This window comes from Grampus griseus (assembly GCF_964374135.1).
Source record: "Grampus griseus genome assembly, chromosome: 10".
Taxonomy (NCBI): Eukaryota; Metazoa; Chordata; class Mammalia; order Artiodactyla; family Delphinidae; genus Grampus; species Grampus griseus.
In genome coordinates, this window is record NC_139004.1 from 23,323,951 (window position 1) to 23,350,308 (window position 26,358).

Genomic DNA, 26,358 nt, shown 5'->3' on the forward strand with positions numbered 1-26,358 from the left:
TGGGCTGCGAGTGCTACATGGAGCACAAAACAGCGCTACGGTGGACCCGCACTAAAAATGGCAGCCCCGTCACAAGCACCCCTCTTCTAAATTCCCGGTTTCTGCCAGGAGTTCGAGGTCATTGACCCACTCTTCATTCCGTGTTGCTCACACTTCAAGTCCCCTTTGTGTAAAAACACTAGATTTTCTTTTTTCCTTTAAAATTATTTATTTATGTTTGGCTGCGTTGGGTCTTCATCGATATGCGCGGGCTTTCTCTAGTTGCGGAGCAGGGGCTGCTATTCTTTGTTGCGGTGCGCGGGCTTCTCATTGCGGTGGCTTCTCTTGTTGCGGGAGCACCGGCTCTAGGCGCGCGGGCTTCAGTAGTTTTTGCACCCGGGCTCACAGGCTCTGGAGCACAGGCTCGGTAGTTGTGGCGCACAGGCTTAGCTGCTCCGTGGCATGTGGGATTTTCCCGGACCAAGGCTCGAACCCATGTTCCCTGCATTGCCAGGTGGATTCTTAACCACTGTACCACCAGGGAAGTCCCAAAGCACTAGATTTTCATTCTGTACTTTATTACTGAAATACGTTGTCCTACCCACCCCATAGTAAAAATCTCACCCAGATCCCCCCTCCTTTCTCCTCATCCCCCCCAGCAAGCCCTGCACAGGTGCTCCAGGATTCTATGCCCACTGGCCATTTTGGAGTGTGTCCATTGGGTAACCATGTGGAAACCACCCAGGGCCTTTGTGGAGAAAATGGAGGGGGGCGAGGGAGCTCCAGGAGGGGCTTATTTGAGGGCCTTGGCCACTTGCTCATAGGCCAGCTCGATCTCCTCATCATCTGGACAGGTGGAGGCAAACTCTTCCCGAGCATAGGCATTGCGCAGGTACCTATGCACTCCCCGAAACACATCCGGAATGGAGAATCCTCGGTACTTCTTACATACCACCTAGGGGTGGGGAGAGGAGAACCAGTAGGTTTAGCTTCAGGAAAGTGACATTGGCTGCCATGCTCTTGGTCTTTCCCTTATCCCAAGGCTTCATGATAAAATCCAGGCATTCAAGTAGGTCCACTATCTGGTTTCTCTTCCGATGATTCTTATCTCCCATATAAATCATCTTCAATCATCTTTCTTAACTCCTCACTGTCTTGTAAGGCCTTCACCCATCCTCTCCGCTTACTGAAATCCTGGCCATTTATAACCAGCCCCTTTTCAGGCCACCCCAGTCCATGGTGCTAGTTTTCCCCTCTTGATTTTGAAATATAATTCACAAACCATAAAACTCTCCTCTTGAATTTCCACAGCAACTTTTTTCTACTTTTCATTTGGCTTTTAATCATGTATTATTAATCATGTGAATGTTTTATCTTCTCAGCTAGATTTCAGATCCTTTGAGGGCAAGGACCAATCACCACATATCTTGTCTTTCCGTGCCTAGTGCAGAGATTTTCAGTACACAGTTCTGCAGCAGACTGACACTGGGCCCACATTTCAGAAACTAAACCGTAGCTTTGAACTATGACAAAAACACGGGAACCAGCAGTTTTCATCTTCCACAAGAGGAAGTGGAGACTGAAGCTATAGACTTAAAACTTTGATTTTAGGAAAAGCCTGCTCTCTGATCTGGGGATCTGGGAATGACAGAGACAGGAAGAGCATTCTTGAAAGTAACACTGGGATGTGTTACCCTAGGCCAGTCTGTTTGCACCCACACCTTGCATCGTGGAATGTAATTCTCTCAAGTAGTGGTCTTGCCAGCAAAGACAGCAGAGAAGGAATGGGGTGGTGTCTGCTATTGAAAACCACCCTAAGAAAGAAAGCACCTTTGGAGTGATTGTCCTGGGAAGCCTGCGTGGGAGACCCTTAAAGAGCCATCCCAGCGACCACCCTCTCCTCCCACAGTGACCACTCACCTGTACTATGTGGAGCTTTGGCAACAGGTTGCAGTCAGCCAGAGTGAGCTCATTGCCGTCCAGAAACTTCCTCTGAGAGATGCCCTCATCCTCAGCGCTGGTCTCATCTACTTCATCTGGGAGAGGGGATGTCAAGTAATTGTCTAAAACTTTCAGGGCTTTCAGGAGTCCCTTCTCCAGGTCTGTGCAAGAGAAGGGAGTTGGTAAGAACATCAGAAGACTGACATAGTCCAAGAAGGCCCATGAGGGGGTGAACACTAATGGTGAGGCCAGTCCAAAATAATAATAGCTAACACTAGTGTAGTTCATTTTCTCTGTGTTATTCTAAGCAATTTACACACAAAAACTCATTTAATTCTCACATCAACCCATGAAGTAGGTACTGTTATCCTCATTTTATAGATCTGGAAATGGATGTACAGAGAAGTTCAATGAATTCCCCAAAGTCACACAGCTACTAGAATTTGTACTCAGGTCATCTGGATCTAGAGTCTCTCTCTCTCTCTCTCTCTCTCACTGACTCTCTTTTCTTTTTTTTTTTAATTGAAGTAAGATTTGCCAGCATTCAGGGTATCTGAATGTCCAGGTGCCCCAAATCACTGGATCTTTCCTATTCCTCCTAGGACCCAGGCCTCCAACCCACAAGACTCACTATCATTGAGAGCTGGGTTTGAATTCTTGATGTAGGCAGAGAATTTGGCAAATATGTCCAGCCCAGCTGTGTTGGATTCAGGGTTCAGAGCTGCCAGCTTGGGGTACCTGGAAGCCAATGGGACAAACAGGATAAGATATCTTCTGAGGAGGAACCTCAGCTCCCCTGCCACAGCCCCACCACCATCTCTGTTTTTCATTTCTTCAACCTCTCTCTCCCAGAGTCTCCCAGCTCCCCTACTCCCCTTTCCAAGTTCCTCTATACCTGGGAGGGCACAGCACCGCCTCCAGAAATTCCTCAATCTTGTTGGTGTCTGTGTGCACTTCAGTGCCATACAGCAGGAATGGGAGCTGCCCTCCTGGGCACAGCTTCTGCACCGTCTCAGTCCGCCTGGAGGAGAGACCAGGCATTAAGACAGGAAAAGGGAGTTAGGGAGACCCAGAAAGGAGAGATGGAGACACATGGAAAAGAGACTCCTGATAGAGGGGAAAACAGTTCAGGATGGAAGGACTCAGGTGGGTGAGTGTGTAAGTGTGCATGTGTGTGTGCACAAGGGAGTTTAGAGGAACAGAAGTGCACCTACCTTTTGGTGTCAACAGTGGTGACATTGAAGGTGACTCCCTTGAGCCAGAGCACCATGAACAGTCTCTGGGAGAAGGGGCAGTTCCCGATCTTGGCCCCATCACTGCCAGCCTGGAAAGCAACCCCCAGCCCAAGGTTAGGCCTGGTGCACCCCACTCATCCCCAGGCCATTCTCTGCATCTCCTACTCCCAGACCTAGCTGGTTTCTGCCTAGTCATGACACATACTCAGTCTCACCGCTAAAAGCACCCCTCCAGAACTGGGCTCTCTACCCTGGGGTCTGGGTCAAACCTAAGATGCAGAGAGTATCTTCTGCAAAGGTAGGCTTCTGGTTCCCCAGAGAGTTGAGGACGGATGGAGGTAGGCAGAGGGAATGGGCTTTGGAGAACTTGGAGGATTTGGACCCTAGAGAGGGAACACTAATGGTGATGTAGTTAGTTTTCTCTGTACTATCCTAAGCACTTCACATACAAAAACTCATTTAATTCTCACATCCACCCATGAAATAACGCCTAGAGAGGGACTTTGGTGAGGCTAGAGTTGTGGGCTAGAGGCCTGGATTCCTGAATGGAGTAGAGCCTGAGAACAGGAGAGGTGGGGCAGGGTTTGGCAGCAGGAGTTCTGGTTCCCTATACCTCTACCCAAGCAGCTGGGTGGGGAGTCAAGGGGCTCAGAGCCTCGTCCTAGAGATGTGGAGGGCCTTGCAGAGGGGGGCTGCCCTCTAATCTGCAAGTAGTGACCTCATCCCCCAAAGGACACCTCCCCGTTAGCTGAGGGTGATTCATCTCACTGTGTCTCCGGTCTCAGCAGCTTCCTTCCTGGCAAGCAGTGGGGGCAGGGACCTGTGAGGCTGAGGCCTGGGCAGCGAAGGCCACCTCCCTCTTCCCTGGGCACAGCTGGGGTTTCCCAGGACAAGTCCCCTGGCTCTGGATAATCTTCTTCACACAGGACCCAGGGCTGGAATCTCTAGAGCGCAGACTCACCCAGGAGTAAAGATAAAAATAGCCCCCGAGGCAAGTGTGAGAGTGAGGTGGGGACCACACCTAAGGGGGTCGACCCAGGCATGGCTGAGGGAGAGGGAATGGCTACCGGAGAAGCCCCAGCATAAAGGAGAGGGAGAAACGGGCTGGAACACACAAAGGCTAGATGAACAAAAGCGGGGAAGTGGAGAGAAAGGAGGCAGGAAAGCGAAGGGTGGGGAGAATGTGTGAACCGGGAGTTACCGACGGAGGGGGAGGTCGCTAAAGGGAGGGAGGGGCACAAAGAAGAGATCCAGAGAGGGGAGAGAATGCAGCGCTAGTGGGGAAGGGAGCGGGGAGGAAACGGCAGCCTGCGGTTTCGATATGCAAATGCCTTGGGACCACCTCTCCTCATCCACACCCGCAGAGAGCACAGAGCTGGGGCGACTCTTTTTCTTCTGTTTTTGTAACCCCCAAACCCTAAACGCCCTAACTCAGCTCTCCTCCTTCTGCTCTCTCCCCATCTACCCTCGCGGTAGCCACAACTCAACTCTCATCTCCTCGCCACCACCCTTTCTCTCGCTTCTCCAAGTCCTCAGAACACTCATTCTCGACCCCATCACCTCTCTGAGCCAGCTTCTGGAACTCTACTCCCCCTCTCCCGTCTCTTTCCACCCCACCAATTCTTCCCAGTTCACCTGGTCCCACTCCCAGGCCTCCGGACCACACCCTCTTCCTTGAAACCTCCCCCGCCCCGACACCCCCCCATCCAAGTCTCCCCCACTATGCTCCTCACCCTCTGATCTTCTTGTAGGGCCCTCATCCGGATGTTTCCCTCTGTCCCACCCAAAGCCTGTAGGTCTCCTGCTGCCCCCTTCTCTCTCGGTCCTCCTATCAGCTGTCCCCCCACACCCACTCCCGTCAATCTTCTCAGCTCCTGGGAACCCTCCCTTTTCTCTACTTTCCTGTCCTTCAGGCTGCTGGAAACTTGCAGTTCTACAAACTTTTCAGGGTTGAGCCTAGATTTCTCATTACCCACGCACACATCAATTGTCTTCCCCTCCCAAACCCCGGCCACCACCACCCCAGGCCCCTGCCACACACGCCCTAAAGACTGCACGTGGGCTTGGGGGTGGGGATCAAAGAGAAAAGGGATTAGGGAGTTAAGGCTAGAGCTGGGGAAAAGTGCAAGTTGCCTTCCAGTAACTCGGAGGGGGGCCTAGGAGGGAGAAGGTGTTCTTACCTTCACGAACAATTCGACCTGCGGTTGTTCTTCGGCCATGGTTGCGACGGGGACCAGGAAGCGGCCGTCTCTGGGGGAACTGGGAGGGGGCGGGGCCAGGGAGAAGGCGGTCTCACAGAAAAGATTCTCTCCCCCAGACCTGGGACTACTCGCCCTGCAGCGCCGCAAGAGCCCGATCAGACCCGCTCACTCCAGACGCGGCCTTTCGACCAGTCCAGCGTACTCCACACCCAGCGGATCTAGCTCTACCCCCTCCTGGGCTGGATCTGGGAGCTGACTCACGGACCGCCCCGCCCTGAACCTGCGGAGGGGACAGGCGCGGGGGCGGAACACGACGACCTAGGGAGTGGGCCCGGAGGGGTGAGCCTCAGGTCTCCCAGATGATGGGGAAGGGGGTGTTGAGGAGAGGGAATCCTGGGAAACTTCTTGTGTCCCTGCCAGTCTCCTTGAACAAGGGACTTTTTTCTGCCTCAGTTTCCCTGCTTCATTAATCAGATTACACTCCCACTCAACCCTCACACAAGAAATCTGACACCGACTGCTTGAGCACGTCCCTGAGGGCGCAGAAAGGGAATAAATTATAGAAGGGAAAGGTGGTCCTTTATTACTTTCTCCAAGTTCCCTCGGAACTCCAGTCCAAATTCTGGGTTGCTAGGACTGTGGCCCAGGAGAGGGACTTGCAAGTGGAAGCCTGGGTTGGAGGAAGAGAGCGGTGAGAGGTAGGGCAGGGGTGGGGAAAGGAGATAACCAGGCCTTGTGCTGGGGAAACCGGAAGCTGAGCCAAGGGGCTTCATCACTGGCGGAGGTACTCTCCCGCTCCGTAGCCTGGTCAGCTTTAATGCTTCTACTTCTGCCCCCCGCCACCCCGGTCTGGGGCCCTTTCCTGTGCCCCTTGCCCTTTTATCACTGACGGGTTGCCTTGGAGTTAGGGTGGAAGCATGGGGTTATTATGGCCCCAGAGTAGAGCTGCACCGATGCTAGGGGCTGGTGGTAGTTGGTCCTATCATGGGGGAAAAAAGTGAAGATCAGACAGAATAGTGTGAGTGGAGTTCTCAGAAGGACTAAGGACTCCGCAACAAGAGAAGCCACCGCAATGAGAAGACCGCACGCACAAATGAAGACCCAATGCAGCCAAAAATAAATAAATACATAAAGAAAGAAAGAAAGAAGTAGGGAGGACAGAGGAAGAAGAGCTCTCTCCCTCCCTCCCCAATAACCTTGATTTTGGAGGTTCTATCAAACCCTTTATGATCTGCTGAAAAATAGCCCAAAAATATGTCCTCCAGACTGGACATATGCCAGCCTCCACATTTGAATCTCTCTCCTATCCAGCCATCCCTTTCTTCCTCACCACCCTCTGTCTAACAGGACACCTACAGTTTCAGAAAATCATGGTGGAATGCAAGGACATAGGAGCAAAACAGGGCTTGAAACTTAAAGAAAGGGAGAGAGTTGGGGGAGGAGGGGGTGGAGTGAAGAGAGGTGCTGGAACCAGCAGTTAGCGGTTTCCTCTCATGCTTCCTCTTCTGTGGGTTTTCTCCTCCATGGAGGAAGGCCTTTCTCTGTCCTCCTCAGAGAGGGGATATATTTGGTGTTTGCTCCCTTGAATTGTAACATCCGATAAGGATGTAGAATGATTCAACGAGTATGTGTTTGTTGGTGGGGAGTCTCCTCCAGGGTGACCCTCAAAATCTGCACACATGACCCCTTCCATCTGAGGAAGGGAGGTCAAAGCAGCGCTACTTCTCAGGGTCCTTTTCTGCTCCAGCTGGTCCATGTCCACCAGAGAATCTGCCCCACAAAAGTCTCCCTTCTGGGAGAAGCCTCAGGCAAATGGGGCCAGCCCTGAGCTCAGACAGGTTTGACAGCTTCTCCCCTGCCTCTCTTTCCCTACAGCTTTTATAGCTAGAGCTGCCTTGATCAATATTGACTTTGGCTAGCTGGCATGGCTACCCACAAAGTATTTTTCCTTAACTTCTCAGGTAACAACAGGTAATGCTGCCCTCTCCTGGTACCATCCATCAGTGCCGCATGGGTTTGAAGCCAGGGGCTATACCCCCAAATCCTGCGTCAAAGAAGTTTCCCTCCCATCTCAATCTCCTTGCCCCTGCTTTTCTCCTATCGCAGTATCTCCCCTTTTCTTCCCCAGCCTTTCTTTCCACTCCCTCCCCTTCCTCAGGTTGGTAAACCGGTCCCTAATCTCTTCCCACCCCAGATTGGAACGTGTGTCCCTCCCCAACACTCCTTAGAGCTGTCACCTGGCCTCCTCCAGGTTTCCATAGCCCCATTGCTAAACAATTTGCCAGGGGTAACCATTAACCTAGCCGTTAACTCACTCCCCCACCTTTCTCACTAGAAGGGATTTTCCAATCATTGGTTAGCAGAGCCAGGTTACCATCTTTCCTAAGCTCTTGGGTGGGATCTCCGCATCTCAGAGTACCCAGAACAAAGCTGGGGGTGAAGATGTATTTTAAGAGGTGTTTTTAAAAGTATATGATTGTTTATTTCTTTCTCCTTCACTATCTCCTTGCTTCTCCTCCCCTCAGACACACACACTCAAAAATTAGGCTCATGGAGTAGGGATTTAATTACGTTCCCTGTTTTGAGTCCACCACCTGGCCCAGAATGAATGAATGACACCCTTCTGTCCTTAGGGGTGTGTGTGTGTGTGTGTGTGTGTGTGTGTGTGTGTCGAATGCTTCCAACTTCTCTTGGGGCGCTGAAATTATTAATTAGGCCCTGTGGTGTCCCTATGGGAGTGATCATACTCTGCACCCAGGAAACAGGCAAAGGTGGGCTGAGATAGGAGTCTCGCTTCTTATTTCCGCTTATTTATTTAAAACACTCACGTAGTTCTTACTATGTTTGCCAGGCACTGTTCTAAGCTCATTATAAATATTAAGTTAGAATTGTTGGCTATAGGTTGAATTAATGTTGCTTATCTCCACTCTCCAGAAAAAACAAAAACAAAAACAAAAACCGCCCCAAAACGTGTCTCTGTTCCTTTAAGGTCGGCCTCCTCTCCAGATTACCCAACGCCCCTAGACCCGTTCCGGGGGCTCTGACTCCAGCTCTGCTAAGGACCTTCTCACAGGCTCCACCCCGTGTCAATCAAGGGCCAGAGGCCCGGTTGCTAGGCAACAGCAGAGGGCGGGAAGTTTGAACGTTCTGGCACCGCCCCATATGCGAATAGGCCAGTCATCGTCCAGCCTTCTCTGCGGTCCCCTCCTCCCTCTCGCTCTGTTGGATCTCTAGGCAGGATCCGGGTCTCTTCGACCAATAGCGGCTAAGAAGGCGGGGCGTGTGCGCGCGCACCCCGCCCTCGCGTCGGCGCACCCTCCCGCAGGCCCGCGGCGTTTAGTGACGCGGTCTCGCGCACGTCGCGACCCAGGTGACTGAAAAGGCGGGAAAACGCCGCGAGCTGTCCGCAACTGGGTGGGGAAGTCAAGAGCGTGAGGCTGTGATCTTGGGGGCTTGGTTGGCAGGGGCGGAGAGAGGAGGCGTGCAAAACTTGTCCCACAGGACCCTCAGACTGTCTCCAAATACAACCTCCGCGTGACAGGAATAAGGGTGGGGCGAGTGGTGTTTTCCACAGTCTGTACTTTAGTTAAATACCCGAGAAGTCGCCCCTCCAGATGCCCTGCACCTGTGACCACAGCTCTCGAAGGCCCTAGCAGCCCTGCCCCTCAGCCCTCTCCCATTAGTTCTCAGTGGAGTTGCATTTCTGTGCGCCCCGCGACCCCCGCCTCCTCGCGGGTGAGATCTCGCTCCTGAACCGCCTTCATTTGCTTCATCCACAGAGCCTCCAAGGCCATGGCCTCCGTAGGAGCGACCCCAGGCAGGACGCCGCAGGGACCGGGACCCAGGGAGGCCTCGGCCAGCTTCCCCAGCCCGGCCCCAGTGCCGGAGCCCCGGGAGGCCGAGGAGGAGGACGAGGAGGAGCCCGCGGAGGTCTGGGGGCGGGGTGGAGAGGCGATGTCTGAGGGGCCAGAGCTCGAATCTGGAGAGCAGGGAGTTGATAGGAACGTCTGATTGTTAGCCTGTAACGGGGCTGGGAACAAGAGAGGGGCCAGTCACTTCCCTCCGCTGAATGTCGCTTTCACATTGACTGAATGGGGGTGACGATGCCTATCTCAGAGAGTTGATAAAATAATTAAAATTAAATAAGGCATGCCTCAACCCTGCACTTAACGAGTGGTTGGTTCAAATATTAGTTTCCTTTCTTCCTTGCCGGACAGATTCATCTGTGTGTGCTGTGGAGCTCAGGGTACCTGGGCATTGCCTACTATGACACTAGTGACTCCACCATCTACTTTATGCCAGATGCCCCAGACCACGAGAGCCTCCAGCTGCTCCAGAGAGGTGAGGACGGAACTAGGAATTCCTCTCTGGGATTAGAAGCGTATTTCACTCGTAGGTCCTTACCTGACTCAATCTATTTTTATTAGTTGACTCCTAGAGGCCCCCTTTGTTGTTTTTAGGAATTCATCTCATTATTCACAAATGTACCAGGAGCTGGAGATACGGTCCTGGGCAAATCAGTCATGTCTGTCCTTTAAGGGTCTACAGTCTAGTGATAATCTCCTGGGCACCCCTCTTCCCTCCCACCACCCCATCAGTCTTACTACTCCTTCCTTTTCTAATCTCATGTCTGACTCCGATTTATGCTCCCAATGTGGGGTGCACTCCCTACTCTTAGAGGGAGGAAATAAGTTTCTGAGGGGTGAAGGGAGATAGCAAGGGGAGGGCTACGGGTTCCCTCTTAGTCAAAAGATAAAGATCCTTGAACTCATTTGGTCTCCATTCTCATTCCGAGTTCTGGATGAAATCGATCCCCAGTCTGTTGTCACGAGCGCCAAACAGGATGAGAATATGACTCGGTTTCTGGGGAAGCTTGGTAAGGACTGGGTAAGGGAGAGAGGGAAAATGGGGAAGGACTAAATTATGGAATGTTCCAGGAGACTAAAGGGTCTTGGGGGGAGCTACAGTCAGGAGACCAGAATTGGGTGAGAGGGAAAGTGGGACAGCGGCAGAAGGACTGAGATGTACAGACTGATGGCTCTTTCTTTGCCTCCCTCACAGCCTCCCAAGAGCACAGAGAGCCTAAGAGACCTGAAATCATACTTTTGCCAAGTGTGGATTTTGGTATCTCCTCCCTTTTGCTTTGCCCAATCCCCCATTCCGGTTTTCTGACCCTTTCTCCTAACTCCACCTTCATCATCAGAGGTCTCCCCTCAGCCCTATCTCATTCTAAACCTTTGTGTTCTTCAAGCCCCATGACGAGTCTCCCCACGATCTCTCCTAATCCCTAGCCTTAAATAACCTGCAGCTTAGGCTTGTCTAGGGATGAGTGCCTTCCGTGAGAAGAGGGAGTAGTAACACTTTTTGGTCAGCTTTGATTGTTGGCATTTTCCCCTTTAAGCCAAAGCCATTTACCCCTTAAAAAAAAAAAAAAGGCACTGTCTCAGTGACCTCGTTCATCTAGAAGACACTTCCATAACCTTCCCGGGTTTTGCAAAAAGGACAGGGAATGTTCTATCCTAAATTAGATGTTAGGGCATTCATGTTATTAGTTCCTCTGTTAATATGATTTTTTTGACCCCAAGTCCCCAATTCCAGACAGATATCTTACTCTCCTGAGCCATTTATCTTTCTCAGTTTATGTTCCCAGCCAACCCTTTTTAAAGTGTATGTAGAATAAAGAGTCTGAAAATTTGGCTCTTGTCTCAGCTTTCCATTAGCTGCCTGTGTGAATTTGGCAAGCCACATCATCTCTCTTGCTTCTGTTTTCTCATTCTTAAAATAAGGTGAAGAATCGGGCTATAAGATCTTTCCCTCCCTTCTTCCCTCAAAATAGGCCTGGAGATAAGCAAACAGCGCCTCCTTTCTGGAAACTACTCCTTCATACCAGACTCCATGACCGCCACTGAGAAAATCCTCTTCCTCTCCTCCATCATCCCCTTTGACTGCCTCCTCACGGTGAGATGGGTCCCGCAAGGTAAGGGCTGGGTTGCAGCAGGTTAGAGAAAGGCACAAGCACCTGGAGACTAGGTTTGAGTCCTGGGAGATACTAGCCCAGCCCTGGAAAATAATAGTTTTCCCTGGTGTCGTCCAGCCTCCAAGACGTTGGGATTTACCCCACCTCCATTACTGATCCCCTCCTAGGTTCGAGCACTTGGAGGGCTGCTGAAGTTCTTGGGTCGAAGAAGAATCGGGGTTGAACTGGAAGACTATAACGTCAGCATCCCCATCCTAGGCTTTAAGAAATTTGTGTTGTAGGTCATTTACCCTAACCTCAACCAAAGTAAAGTGGGATTGGGAGGCCTGGAAAGTAAGACGGGATGGGGGGCATTGGCAGTGACCCATCTGGTAAAGTGCTCTAGGACACACAGGAACTCCTGAGGGTGTGGAGCTCTGGGGAGAAAACTGAGACAGTACTCTTGAAGGAGAGCTAAGCGGGTATAACTTAAGAATGAACTCACACCTCACATACCCCAGCCACCTTCCTTTCTGCTTGTTTTCTGTCCTCAGGACACATCTGGTGAGCATAGATCAAGACACTTACAGGTAAGGAGATGGAGGCAGGCTGTCATCTTTGGGGAGGGAGAAGGATTAAGCTTAATGCTGTAATAATCCTTAACGGGGCTCCAATTTCTTTAATCCTGGGGCTATTAAGAGCTCTCTCCCTGAAGGAAAGAGAAGGGGGGTGAGGGGAGAGAAGAAGAAAAGCACAAAGTGTCACCCTCCTTTTCTAAAGGGAGAAACTGAGGCAGAGAGCAGTGAGGGACAAACCTTACATCAAGACTTCATCTCAGGAGGTGTTCCCAATCCCCATTCCATTTTCTCAATTGCCTTTTAAAATACAAATTACCCTAATTTCTCCCTGATAGTGTTCTGCAGATATTTAAGAGTGAGCCTCACCCCTCAGTGTACAAAGTGGCCAGTGGACTCAAGGAGGGGCTCAGCCTCTTTGGTAGGTTTGCCCCCTCCCTCATCCCACACTACACAGGCCTGCCAGAAAAACAGCTGCCTCCAAAGATGTATCCCAGTCCCTCTCTTTCCACTTCACCCCATTGCCAGCTGTCTCTTCTGCTCCAATCCAGCTTCTTTTTTTTTTTTCTTAATTTTTTTAATTTTTGGCTGCCTTGGGTCTTCGTTGCTGCACTCAGGCTTTCTCTAGTTGCAGCAAACGGGGGCTGCTCTTCACTGCAGTGCGCGGGCTTCTCATTGTGGTGGCTTCTCTTGTTGCGGAGCACGGGCTTTAGGCGCGGGGGCTTCAGTATTTGCCACGCGTGGGCTCAGTAGTTGTAGCTCGCGGGTTCTATAGCGCAGGCTCAGTAGTTGTGGTGCACGGGCTTAGTTGCTCTGCGGCATGTGGGATCTTTCCAGATCAGAGCTCGAACCCGTGTCCCCTGCATTGGCAGGTGGATTCTTAACCACTGCGCTACCAAGGATGTCCCAATCCAGCTTTATTATCCTCTTTGTACCCTCCCTCAGTTTGGGCATCTTCCTGAAACCTTGTCCAGTATAGTTGTCCAGTGTCATTTGCGTATCATTTCTTACTCTACCAATTCCATGTTTATTCCTTGGGTTTGTATGAATATTTCTACTAGTGGTGTACCTGTCTAGGGACTTTGGGAGGCCCTATGTATAGAGGAGAGTTATATAACTGTATAACTCCCATGTTTGCTTTGCATAGAGTCTTTATCTCTTATAGTTTCAGGCTTTAGGGTGTATTGGGGACATCACCCCAAGTAACCACATGGTTTCACCGTGCATCTCAGTGGGTTGTGTCTAATGTTTACGTGTATGTGTTGGGCTTTTTGTGAGTCTAATTATGCCTGCTCTGCATATTTTTCTGGCTGAGTGTTCCTGTGAGTGCCCATTCCTCCCCCAAGCCCATGTAAGGTAATCCCGGCTCAGACTTGTGGCCACACTCTGGCTTTGGCTGCCTTTGTGTCCTGTATCTGGGGAACGCTCCCCAGGCCAGCCAGCTGAACACCCAAACCTCTGACCCTGATGCCTCAGCTTAGACACATCCATACATTCCTTTCCCTGACCCTGCTTATAACAGGCTCACTCCATACCCCAACTCCCAACAGGAATCCTCAACAGATGCCGCTGTAAGTGGGGAGAGAAACTGCTCAGGTGAGTAAGAGTCACACACGCGCTACAGGTTAATGCAGGCAATCTGTAGACTCAAACACACCACCCTTAGTAGTAATGAAAACAACTGCCCTTTCCTGAGTGCTGGCTAAATGCATTTAATCCTTACAACGACCCCACGTGGTAGCTAGTGTTATTCTCATTTTACGTTGTCAGCACAGGTGCACATGTACCCACTGATGATACACAGACTTTCACACATACACGCAGCAGAAGCAGAATCACAAGACAGCAATGTACACATGGTAATATCTTTTTTTTTTTTTTTGCGGTACGCGGGCCCCTCACTGCCGCAGCCTCTCCCGCCGCAGAGCACAGGCTCCAGATGCGCAGGCCCAGTGGCCACGGCCCATGGGCCCAGCCGCTCCGCGGCACGTGGGATCCTCCCGGACCGGGGCACAAACCCGTGTCCCCTGCATGGCAGGCGGACTCCCAACCACTGCGCCACCAGGGAAGCCCCGGTAATATCTTTAATTATTAAAAACACACTTCAAATTTGAGCTGTTCTCTGAGGACTCTCAAATTTGTATCTCTAGTTCCGAGCTCCATATGTGGAATGCTCTTTGCACATCATCGCCACCTGCAATTTCCACAGGCAGCTCAAACTCAGAGCATCCAAACTGACACCCACTGGCCCTGTTCCTCTTCCTGCATTCCCTTTTCTGGTTAATGGCATTGCTGGCAATATAGCTTCTCAAGCTCTGAACCTTGGATTGATGCTTCTCCCTCACCCCCCATATTCAATTATTCCCTGAGACCTATTGATTCTATCCAGAAATGTCTCTCAGCCATCCCCTTCTCCCTCTTTCCTCTCCTCTAATTCTGGCTATCTTCATTTCTAACCTGGAGCATTGCATTCACCTTCAAATTGGTCTCTCTGCCTCTAAACGCTTCTTTTTCCAATCTGTTCTTCATTCCAAAATAGAGGTCTGAGCATGTCACTCCCCCACCCCCCTTTTTTTAAGCTTAAGTAGAAACAAAACATAAACCTCAGGAGGTTTCCGCATTACCTGCATAATTAAGGGTCGCATCTTTAGCAGTATGGCATTCAGGGCCCCTCAATTTTAATTTCCAGGCTTACCTCCTCATACCCATGTTTTGTTTTGTTTTGTTTTGTTTTTTCGGCCGTGCGGCTTATGGGATCTTAGTTCCCTACCGAGGGATTAAACCCAGGCCCTCAGCAGTGAAGGTGCGGAGTACTAACCACTGGACCGCCAGGGAATCCCCCCTCAAGCCCTGTTAATGCTGTTCCCTCTGGAAAGTCTTTCCCCTGCTCTCCACCTGTCAAAATCTTACATCCTCTTGCAACCCAACTATCACCTTTCTGGTGAAGCTTTCACAGGCACCTCTGAGGAGACTGACGTGCACTTTGCTGTGTGGTCACATAGTGCTTGTTTATATTTTCTAGTTGCACTATCACAGCAGGTTGGAATTAGTTGGTGAATCTACTTGCCCTCATAGCTGTGAGTGAACTCTATGCAGTGGCCCATTCCTGTTAGCTCAGCACATGGCCTTGTATGCAGTAGAATGCAAACACACTGGTTACATCATCTCTAAAAACTCAGGAAACCTTTGCTAGCCTGCAGGTGTACAATCTTTTCCCCATGCCACCTGCCCTGCAATGTATGTCTTTTGGAGGTTAATTTAGCATTATCTCTGAGGCCATCTCCAGGTAATTGGCGGGGTGATTTAATTACCTCGAAGTTCTCTAGTGCTTCAGGCGCAGATCTCTAGTCTCAACCAGGGATGAAAGGGAAGGAATTCTCAAAGGAGAAGAGAACTGAGTTAAAGGTGAGGGAGGGGTGCAGATTCCTTAGATAGGATCCTGCAGGGCATAGAATCACAATCTGATGATCAGACAGGGCACCTGGAAGGTGACTAAATGTCACAGTATGCTCTAAAGAGCACTGTCCTAGCAGTCTGGAGACCTGAGTTTGAGATCCAGTTGTACTTCTTACTAGCTGCATGACTTTGGACAATTTGCTTACCTTCTAAGGGCCTCATCCCCTCAGCTGACTTGAGTCTGGCTCGACTAAGACCTCCAGGCACTCGAAGTACATGAGTCAGAGCTACCCAGGTGTTTTATAAGAAAGTCTGATGAGGCTCGTGCTCTCCAGGTGGGGAGGGTATTCACAGACTGGCCCACACTGCCTCAGACACCTCTGCTCCTTTGTGGCCAAGGAGCAGAGGTGCCTAAAACCCACCCTCGAATCCACATGAGTCTTCCACTTCATTCTAACCTGGGGTGTTCTAACCCAGGGTAACTGGCCGTAGACTACAGTGTGAGATACACATCCTTAGGCCCCAGTGTCTCCACAGGTTGGCTCTTACACAAAATGATATGCCTAATGGCTTGCTCTAATGTGGGAAAGAATCCATGGGCTCCCAGGTCCTTGTAGAATCTCACACTCTTCATAGCCATAGGGAGATAGGGATACCCAGAATTAGACCAACACAGATGAGACATTTATTTCTGTATAATAATTTAATTTATTAGGAAATAACTTCAGACACAGAAAAGGTAATAATAATAATATAAACCTCTGTGTTTCCACTAGCCAATTTAAAAATAAGACAATGTTATTGAAGCCCTTTAAGTATCTCTACCCAATACTTTCTTCTCTGCAGGGATGAACATTATCACGAATTGAGGACTTATTCTACATGGAACAGTTATATACTTTCACAGGAAGAACATGAAAAGACATGAATGTCTGTGCTATTTCACAGCTAAATACGGATATACAAACTCTTTCTGACTCACTCCTACTCAGCTGCAGAGAGAGCTAGAGTGTTGGCATTCATATGCCTCAACACACTGCTCTCCCTCTAAAATATTGACAAACTCCATCACATAGCCACATGGAATGACACATGGTCATATCCATCAAAACCGAGATACACACAGTTGTGCTCGCATCCAGAGATTTTCAGTAGATGCAAGTAAACACACCTGCATAGATAGGACACTGTACTTACCAGTGCAGATACATATCGCCACAATCCCCAGGGACCTCCAAATGCACATTTTTCACAAATTGAGATCAAGACAGTGATGAGAACAGAGGTAATTTCTGGTCTCCTCACTCCAACCCTCACTTCCAGGCTATGGTTCACACGTCCAACCCAGGACCTGGAGGAACTAAATTCCCGTCTGGATGTCATTCAGTTTTTCCTGTTACCCCAGAATCTGGACATGGCTCAGATGCTGCATCGATTGCTGGGTCACATCAAGAACGTGCCTGTGAGCTCGGGGTTGGGGGCAGGGAGGTGGGGAAGGAGGTGAGGGATGCTGGGCATCTTGAGGGGCATTAGGGTGGGAGAAGGAAAACAGCGGCTGTCTCCTTGTTTGACTCTAGCTGATTCTTAAACGCATGAAGTTGTCCCACACCAAGGTCAGTGACTGGCAGGTTCTCTACAAGGTAAGACCTCCCTTCTTGAATCTAGAAGTCCAGGTTAAGACCCCCAGCATGTGTTCCAAATCCTCTTTACTCTCGTCACCCGGTCCAACTTTATCCCAACACCTTTAAAAAAACTTTGCACTGTGGAAATTGTCAAAAAAAATTTAGAGAGAATAATACAAAGAACTCCCATGTACCCACCATGTAGCTTTAACACTTTGACTCATACAAATGTTGTTTCATGTATATCTTCTCTCACTTTCCTTTTCCTGTATTATTGTGAAGCAGTTCCCAGCCATCATATCATTTCACCCATAAATATTTCAATATGCTTTCTAAAAGAAAATTATTTTTAAAAAAGAATAACAATGCCATTATCTTATCTAAAAATTAATGTAATTCTTTAATATTAATTATCTCATGTTTAAATTTCTATTCATCTCGTAAATGTAATGATTTTTTAAAATTACAGTTTGTTTAATTAGGATCAAAATATGTTCATATAGCGATGGGATGATGTCTTTTTGAATCTCCTTTATGGGTTCCTTCTCCATTTCACCATTCTCTCTCTCTCTCTCTCTCTCTCTCTCTCTCTCTCTCTCTCTCTCTCTCTCCTCCTCCTCCTCCTCCTCCTCTCTTCCCCTCTCCCCGCCTCTCCATATATATATCTTTTCCCCCTTGCAACATATTTGTTGCAGAAGCTGGATTATTTGTCCGACAGAGTTTTCCTTAGCCTGCATTTCACTGATTACATTCCCTGTTTTGTTTGTTTGTTTTTTTTTTTTTTGCAGTACGCGGGCCCCTTGCTGTTGTGGCCTCTCCCATTGCGGAGCACAGGCTCCGGACGCGCAGGCTCAGCGGCCATGGCTCACGGGCCCAGCCGCTCCGCGGCATGTGGGATCTTCCCGGACGGGGCACGAACCCGTGTCCCCTGCATTGGCAGGCGGACTCTCAACCACTGCGTCACCAGGGAAGCCCACATTCCCTGTTTTTGACATGTTTCTCTCTCTTCTAGAATTTCTGTAAATTAATAGTTGAATCTAGAAGCTTGCTCAGGTTCAAGTTTAATTTTTTTCAATAGTGTTTCATAAATGGAGGAACATAATGTCAGTATGTCTGACTCATTTTGTGATGATAGCAGTCTTTGATGTTTAATAATTAAGTCCATTAGTTCTTTAGAGATTGCAAAGTAGTGTTATTCTAATTCTGTCATTCTTTCTTCATTTATTAGAATGTTTCTGGAAGGAAGACTTCCTCTCATCTACTCTTTGGTTACCTAGTGATATCACAGAACATTGCTTGATTTTTCCCCCTGATTTTATCTGTCCAGCTATCAGCAAATACGAAATTAGTTCCATAATCCTCCAAGGCAACCAATGAGTTTTTTTGGTTGCTGTTGTTGTTTTAGTATCATTACAAACTTACAGATTTCTTCGTGCTTCAGGCCACTGCATTTTTAATCTTTACACATGTTCGAGATATTCCATCTTTGGCCAATGGGAGCCTCTTCATGTTGGCTTCTGAGTCCTTTAACATGACACTAGTAGACTTGGATAACTTCCCCACTCTCTGGTTTGACAAGATGTACCAGATATACCACTTACATGTACCGGTTCTGACCTGGAACCAGACATTTCTCTGAGGAGCCCTGGTTCCTTTTAGTGAGAAATGGTATTTCTGTATACCATGGTGAGTGCTAGAGGGTACTCAGCATGTTTGGATTATTGCTTGTAGGCCTTTTCTGTGGACAGATCTAGAAACTTGAAAAAAAATAAAATACATGATAAATTAGTACTGACATCACCTATTTATTTTATTTTAGTTTTTTAGATATTCAGAGATCACTATATCTATATTCTTTTTTTAATTAATTTTTTTTGAGTATAGTCGATTTACAATATTGTGTTAGTTTCTGCTGTATAGCAAAGTGAATCAGTTATACATAAATATATATCCACTCTTTTTTAGATTTTTTACCCATTTAGGTCATTACAGAGTATTGAGTAGAGTTCCCTGTGCTATACAGTAGGTTCTTATTAGTTATCTATTTTATATATAGTAGTGTGTATATGTCAGTCCCAATCTCCCAATTTATCCCTCCCCCACCGTTTCCCCCTTGGTAACCATTAGTTTGTTTTCTACATCTGTGACATCACCTATTTAAATTCAGCACCACAGGGTTCTTACCTTGTATATTCCATTTTTATCCTCTTCAATATTTCCTTCTTCCATACTGGAGATTCTGTGTCTCAATAACACTAGGAATGAGAAAATCAAAGTATCACTTATTTGCTTTTTCCTACATTACATCCACAACAATCTTAGAATAGCAATATCACCATTACTACCAAAACTATATGATTATTGAACACTATTTAACATTTTTTGGGGGGAAGGAGGGATAGTTCTTTCTGTTCTCCCTAGGGATATACAGTCAAATTGCTGTGTTTTAGTCACTATTTCAAGTGGTTATGTCACTATCTGGGTATACATTATGTTCATTTGTTTCATTCTTTTTTTGATTTTTAATAATTGCTTCTTAAAATTTAATCTTATAATTATGTAGAATATTTACACAGTTCCAAAGTCAAATCTCCCAAACAAGGTATAGTCAATTAATTGTAACTTCTATCCCTTTCCCCTCTCTCCACCTATAGATAACCTTTAAAAAAAACTTTTTTTGGCTTAAATAAGTTTATCTTTTATAGAAAAGGATAAAAATAAGCAGTCCGTGATTGTTGGGTGGTTTCATAAAGTCCTCAGTGACCCAGTCTCCTTCTGTCTTCCTGTTCTGCCATCCTCAGCATGTGGCTTCTACCACTAGCTCAAGATAGCAATGTGAATTCCAGCTGTAACATCTGCTTTCCAGCTACTACTCCTCCACCGCTATTCGAAGTTTCCAGTGACTCTCTGAAGTTTCTCTGTGCATGGTTTCAGTTTTCAGCTTTTTTGCTGCAGCAGCTGCTGTAGTTCTATTCCCAGTGAATTTGAGGTTCTTGATGTCTCATTGCAGAAAGAATTCAGTGAGAAACAAAGGTATAGTTAAGAAGTGGATTTATTTAGAGAGAAACACTCCACAGAGTGTGGGCCATCTCAGAATGCGAGAGAGCCTAAAAAAATTTTTTTTAATTTAAGTTTATTTATTTATTTTTGGCTGCATTGGGTCTTTGTTGCTGCGCATGGGCTTCCTCTAGTTGCGGCGAACGGGGGCTACTCTTCGTTGCGGTGCACGGGCTTCTCATTGCGGTGGCTTCTCTTGTTGCAGAGCACGGGCTCTGGGTGCGCAGGCTTCAGTAGTTGTGGCATGCAGGCTCAGTAGTTGTGGCTCATGGGCTCTTGCGCGCAGGCTCAGTAGTTGTGGCGCACGTGCTTAGTTGTTCCGTGGCATGTGGGATCTTCCCCGACCAGGGCTCGAACCCGTGTCCCCTGCATTGGCAGGCGAATTCTTAACCACTGTGCCACCAGGGAAGCCCTCTACAGTATATTTACCTAACATGTAAAGTAGTTTCAGTTTTATTTTACGTGAGCAGATGTGTGTGACTATTTGTATATTCCCTCCCACTACTTAACATTTATCCTTGGCTTCAGCCAGGCCAGGCTCCGCGTTCAAGCACTCTGCCTGGGAGACCCACCATATTCCTGCTCAGGATAGCATGGTGGTTAAAAGCCAGACACCTGGGCTCAATTCCCAGCTCATCTATTTACTCTCTGTGAGACCTTGAGCAAATTGTGTTACCTCTTTGTGCTTCAGGTTGCTCACCTGTAAAGTGGAGTCATGCTAGTCCCCATCTCCTAGGATTATTTTGAGAATTGAATGAAATTAACACATGTAAAAAGTTTAGAATATTGCCTGGCGGGTAGTAAACATTCAATAAGTGTTAGTTCTTATTCCTACCTCTATTCATTTGCCCATGCTCTTGCCCCCACCCAGAATACCCTTCTCCCTTTGGAATTGCCTTATTCAAGACCAAGCTTATTTCTTTTTCTCTGCAAAGATATCCCAACTATTTTAGCCCATATTAGTCTTATTCTCTGAACTTCCTTAGTAATTTTAGTCAGTTTCACAACTTGGTCAATCTTTTTTGTGGGTAGTCATTGTTTTTGTTGTTTGTTTCCATCATGGCTAGATTATAAACTCTTTGGTTTATACACTTTATATATCCTCTGTCACAGAGTGAGGCTCAGTCAGTGTCCTTTGGATTGGGTTTATCCACTCAGTCTAATCCCTGTTTAGAGCAGCCACCTCAGGTCACTGACTTGCACGCTGGAGAATTAATTCTCGGTGACTCTCACCCATCCCCTCTTCCTGCTGTCTCTTACCCAAATGCTGTCATTGCCCCTTCTGCTCATTTACTTCTTCTCTGCCTTTCATATCCCTATTTCTCTTTCTCCTTCCTCTGTACAAACTTCTCTCTTGGGATATTGTACAAATCTCTTTCAAAGCAACTACCACTTTATTTTTAAATCTTCTGGGTGTATTTGTCTTCCTTACTAGACCACGAGCCCATCTAGGACAAGGGACCCAGTTGTCTTTGTTGTCTTTGGAGCCTTAGTGTTTAGTGTGGTGCCTGGTGAAGAGTTCTGCAGATACCATTTTCTCTCTCACTGTTTCTTTTTTGCATTTGAGATCTTCTCTCTGTCTCTGTTATTGTGTTTTTCCCTATTGGTCTTTGTTCTTCTCAGTCCATCCCTGTCCCCTTGCCTAAGCCCGGCCTGGGTATGGGCCACCCTCCTCTGTCCATTTCTCCTACAGACAGCGTACAGTGCCCTGGGCCTGAGGGATGCTTGCCGCTCCCTGCCCCAGTCCATTCAGCTCTTTCGGGACATTGCCCAAGAGTTCTCTGATGACCTACACCACATTGCCAGCCTCATTGGGAAAGTGGTGAGTGGAAGGAAAGAGGCAGAGCTCCTGGGAAACTAGGGGAGGGATGGGTTTGGGTAATAGAGAACGACGGGGCTCTGGGGAATGTGGTGTGGAAGATGGGGATGCATGGGAGACACTGAGGTCAGCTGGATGACCAAGGGATGGGATGGTGAGAGGAGATGGCAAAATATCAGGGATCTGCTTGGGGGCTTGGAGGGTTAGGGTTGAAGCAGGGACTGAAGGGGCCCAAGTAGAGGTGAGGAACAGGACGAGATGGTGCTGGATGTAAAGAACCTGGACTTCTTGTCTCCTCAGGTGGACTTTGAGGGCAGTCTTGCTGAAAATCGCTTCACAGTCCTCCCCAACATAGATCCTGAAATTGATGAGAGTGAGTGTTAGGTGTACGGATGGGCCTATGAGCCCTGAAACATGAGCCTGCCCAGTGATGGGGTACCATTCTCAGTAGGCGGCCACTACAACTGGGGATAATCATCACAACCAGAGCAGGAACCTTACTTTTGATATCCACGTGTCTTTCACCCTCCTAGAAAAACGAAGGCTGACAGGACTTCCCAGTTTCCTCACTGAGGTGGCTCGGAAGGAGCTGGAGAATCTGGACCCCCGTATTCCTTCATGCAGTGTCATCTACATCCCTCTGGTGAGGGCAGGAGGGTGGGTGTGCTCCCCAGGGGTTTTTTAGGGGGACATTAGGCTTATGAAGGACACATTAGTAGATAAGAAAACCCTGGAGAAATCTGAAGAACATGAATACTTTTTGGTGGCTTTAGCCCCCTGAGGGAAGCATGGGGGCATATAGGGGACTCTGGCTTCCTCTAAGAAAGAAAGTGCCCAGTACATCACTCTCTGCTTTCTCTCTTTTCTACTCTCCGCAGATTGGCTTCCTTCTTTGTATTCCCCGCCTGCCTTCCATGGTGGAGACCAGTGACTTCGAGATTGAGGGTCTGGACTTCATGGTGAGACCCTTGACCTCTGTAGGGGTTGATAAGGAAAGTGAATGAGCAGCTGAGAGGAGGGCCTTACCCCATCAGCACTGCCCAGTGTGGGATCCCTCTTCTGTTGTTTTACTCTGATCTTTACCAGCTCTGAGACAAAGGAGAAAGAAATCAAGGTCAGGGCTGGAGCGGGGGTTAGATAGGATGAGGATCGAGAGAAGCAAAGCCCATAGCTTTGAACCCTTGTATCCAGTTCCTCTCAGAGGAGAAGCTTCACTATCGTAGTGCTCGAACCAAGGAGCTGGATGCATTGCTGGGGGACCTGCACTGCGACATCCGGGGTGAGGAGAAGCGAGTGGCTGGAGCGGAGCGGGCAGCATGGAGATGATTCTGATAGGCTCCTTTCCTTCCTGCCATTGCTCTCTCTTTCTCTCTCTCTCTTTCTCTCTCTGACTCTGTCTTTTCTGAATGTCTCTGGGTATTTCAGATGGTATCTGCAAGCCTGTTTCTGGGTCCCTCTGCTGGCCTCTTTGTCTCTCCTTCACTTTCCCCTGGAGCTGACCCCCAGCTCCCTCCCTTACCTGCCCCCAGACCAGGAAACCCTGCTGATGTACCAGCTGCAGTGTCAGGTGCTGGCACGGGCAGCTGTCTTGACCCAGGTGTTGGACCTCGCCTCCCGCCTGGACGTCCTCTTGGCTCTTGCCAGTGCCGCCCGGGACTATGGCTACTCAAGGCCCCGTTACTCCCCACGGCTCCTTGGGGTACGAATCCAGAATGGCAGGTGAGAACAGAAAAGGGTGGAGGCATAGACAAGAGGGGCCCAAAGGCCCCATCTTCTGCATCCACAGGCCATGTGCAAGGTACCTCTCCACCCACTCCACTGCAGGCATCCTCTGATGGAGCTCTGTGCCCGAACCTTCGTGCCCAACTCCGCAGAATGCGGGGGGTACAAAGGGAGGGTCAAAGTCATCACTGGACCCAACTCCTCAGGGAAGAGCATATACCTCAAACAGGTAGAGGAATCCCTACAAACTGGGCCTCTGGAATGTTCTCCATTGTCTCCATCCCCCACCTGCCAGTCAACCCAGGTCCCTACAGCTCTTCTCCCTGTGTTCTGACCCCAGCTGTCATGAAAAGACCGTAGCCCACACCCGCCGCTCCTCTTCCTCGCAAGTTCTCATTCTCTACCTGAGGGAGAGCCATGCTCTAATGATCGTTCCATGGCCTGAATTCTCCTCCCCCACCTCTGAATTAAAGTGTGCCTTTGCTCACTCCCTGCCCTTTACTGATTCTAAAGCGAGCAGAAGGGCTGTGATCTTCTATTAAACTGTGTCCATCTCTCTTGATCTATTGTTCTCCCCTCAGTTTAGCCTCACCTTCACCTCAGCCACACGAGGCACCGGGCCCTGTCTCCTCCCCTATTCAGGTAGGCTTGATCACATTCATGGCCCTGGTGGGCAGCTTTGTGCCAGCAGAGGAAGCCGAAATCGGGGCAGTAGATGCCATCTTCACCCGAATCCATAGCTGTGAATCCATCTCCCTTGGCCTCTCTACCTTCATGATCGACCTCAACCAGGTCAAAAGGAGGATGGGTTGGGGGAGGGGGATAATGGGGAAGGAACCCTACCCGTGAAAAATGTCAGGAAAAACGTTCCTTCTGCCTGCTCTCTAAACTAGGGGCAGGGAGCACCCAGTTCAGAGACCAGGAGAATCAATACCGCGAACCTTTATCTATCCCCGGCTTTGTGTGAGGCACTGTTGGCAATGAAAGGATGAACAAAACATGTGTCTCGCCGTTAAAGAACTTGCAGTCCTGTTGGGTGGACACATACACAAGCAGCTTTACTGCCAGGCAGACTGTGGTCAGTGCATTACAGGCCTCGAATGTTTCTGAAACTATCCCTTGTCCACCTGGTACCCAGCAGGTGGCGAAAGCAGTGAACAATGCCACCGAGCGGTCGCTGGTCCTTATTGATGAATTCGGAAAGGGAACCAACACGGTAAGGGGAGAAGCTGTTGAGGATCTAAGGAGGGGAAAATGAAGGAGGGCTAAGGAACAAGAGGGTGCGGCTGCGCCTCTGGAAAAGAATAGGGGTGTGTGGGTAGAAAAGAAACAGTGTGAGGCGGGAGAGGCCTGGCAGGAGGAGAGGGGTGCACGGGGCACCTGTGGTTCCACAGCCTCACCGCTGCCCTCTGCACAGGTGGATGGTCTCGCGCTTCTAGCGGCCGTGATCCGACACTGGCTGGCGCTTGGGCCCACGTGCCCCCACATCTTCGTGGCCACCAACTTTCTGAGCCTCATTCAGCTACAGCTGCTGCCACAGGGGCCCCTCGTGCAGTATTTGGTGAGGAACCAATCCAGCTCCTTAGGGGCCCCTAGGCCGAGCATTTCCCAGAGCTGGGAACTGGCTTCTCCGTCAGAACAGGGGCTCCTTGAGCACAGGGACCACGTCCCTTCCTGTTTCTCACTCTCCACAGCAACTGACCAAGGGACTGGGGCAGGAAGCAGAATGACTGATAACATTCCCCTTTTATTCTCTTTTAAGACCATGGAGACCTGTGAAGATGGGAATGACCTTGTCTTCTTCTATCAGGTTTGCGAAGGTGTTGCCAATGCCAGCCATGCCTCCCACACAGCTGCCCAGGCTGGGCTTCCTGAGAAGCTCGTTGCTCGTGGCAAGGAGGTGAGGTCCAAACAGCAGCCACCTCCGCCAGGGCTCCCTTCCACCGTCCCTGCTTCTCCGAGGGGCCTGGATTCTGACCCTACAACACCCACTCCCACCCCTGCCCCTTCCTGCTTCTCCGAGGGGCCTGGATTCTGACCCTACTCTCTCCTCTTACCCAACACCCACTCCCACCCCTGCCCCTTCCTGCTTCTCCGAGGGGCCTGGATTCTGACCCTACAACACCCACTCCCACCCCTGCCCCTTCCTGCTTCTCCGAGGGGCCTGGATTCTGACCCTACTCTCTCCTCTTACCCAACACCCACTCCCACCCCTGCCCCTTCCTGCTTCTCCGAGGGGCCTGGATTCTGACCCTACAACACCCACTCCCACCCCTGCCCCTTCCTGCTTCTCCGAGGGACCTGGATTCTGACCTACTCTCTCCTCTTACCCAACACCCACTCCCACCCCTGCCCCTTCCTCCTTGTCCTAGGTCTCAGACTTGATCTGCAGTGGAAAGCCCATCAAGCCTGTCAAGGAGCTGCTAAAGGAGAAACAAATGGAAAAGTGAGTGCAGGCCCAGGGTCCTTGTTCTCTCTAGCATGTTCTGCAGCTCTTCTACCCCTTTCAGGGACTCAGACAGTCTCTTGCCCTTTAAAGATTCAAAATTTCTTCCTGCAATTTCTAAATTCTCAAGGTCTCGGGTTTCCTGTGCTGCATCCTCTTCCCTCTGCTCAGGGATTCTGTTATCCATGCTTCCATAAATCTCACTGTTCTCTCTCCCCTCAGTTGCCAGATGTTAGTAGACAAGTTTCTGAAACTGGATTTGGAAGATCCCAGTCTGGACCTGGACATTTTCATGAGACAGGAAGTGCTGCCTGCTGCCGCCACCATCCTCTGAGAGTCTTCCCTGGGCTCTCCTCCACATCCCAAACCCCAGGAGGCTGCCAGGCCCTCTTTGTTTCCTTACCTCCTT

General features: G+C 49.2%; 2 protein-coding genes across 3 annotated transcripts; one reads left to right on the top strand and one right to left on the bottom strand.

The window, feature by feature from the left end:
- Positions 1–221: 221 nt before the first annotated feature.
- Positions 222–5,582, bottom strand: CLIC1 (chloride intracellular channel 1). Of its 2 annotated transcripts, none has more exons than XM_082663750.1 (6): positions 5,336–5,582; positions 3,135–3,244; positions 2,816–2,941; positions 2,552–2,658; positions 1,900–2,081; positions 222–934 (listed from the first exon to the last, which is right to left on the bottom strand). In XM_082663750.1, the coding sequence occupies exons 1-6, from the start codon at positions 5,372–5,374 to the stop codon at positions 773–775; spliced, it is 726 nt and encodes a 241-aa protein (XP_082519876.1). In that variant the 5' UTR covers positions 5,375–5,582; the 3' UTR covers positions 222–772. The 2 variants fall into 2 exon arrangements, with proteins under 2 accessions (XP_082519876.1, XP_082519877.1); XM_082663751.1 differs by lacking the exon at positions 5,336–5,582 and adding an exon at positions 4,889–4,938.
- A 3,116-nt stretch (positions 5,583–8,698) lies between these two features.
- On the top strand, positions 8,699–26,308 carry MSH5 (mutS homolog 5). The gene is made up of 25 exons (XM_082662801.1): positions 8,699–8,726; positions 9,136–9,286; positions 9,574–9,697; positions 10,152–10,232; positions 10,418–10,480; positions 11,193–11,314; positions 11,501–11,610; positions 11,867–11,902; positions 12,226–12,308; positions 13,438–13,483; positions 16,607–16,745; positions 16,861–16,923; positions 21,656–21,784; positions 22,082–22,154; positions 22,315–22,424; positions 22,660–22,740; positions 22,973–23,060; positions 23,311–23,500; positions 23,606–23,732; positions 24,146–24,295; positions 24,645–24,719; positions 24,921–25,064; positions 25,266–25,403; positions 25,876–25,949; positions 26,172–26,308. Exons 2-25 carry the CDS (start codon positions 9,149–9,151, stop codon positions 26,281–26,283), a joined length of 2,496 nt encoding a protein of 831 aa, XP_082518927.1. The 5' UTR covers positions 8,699–8,726; positions 9,136–9,148; the 3' UTR covers positions 26,284–26,308.
- The last annotated feature ends 50 nt before the right edge of the window (positions 26,309–26,358 follow it).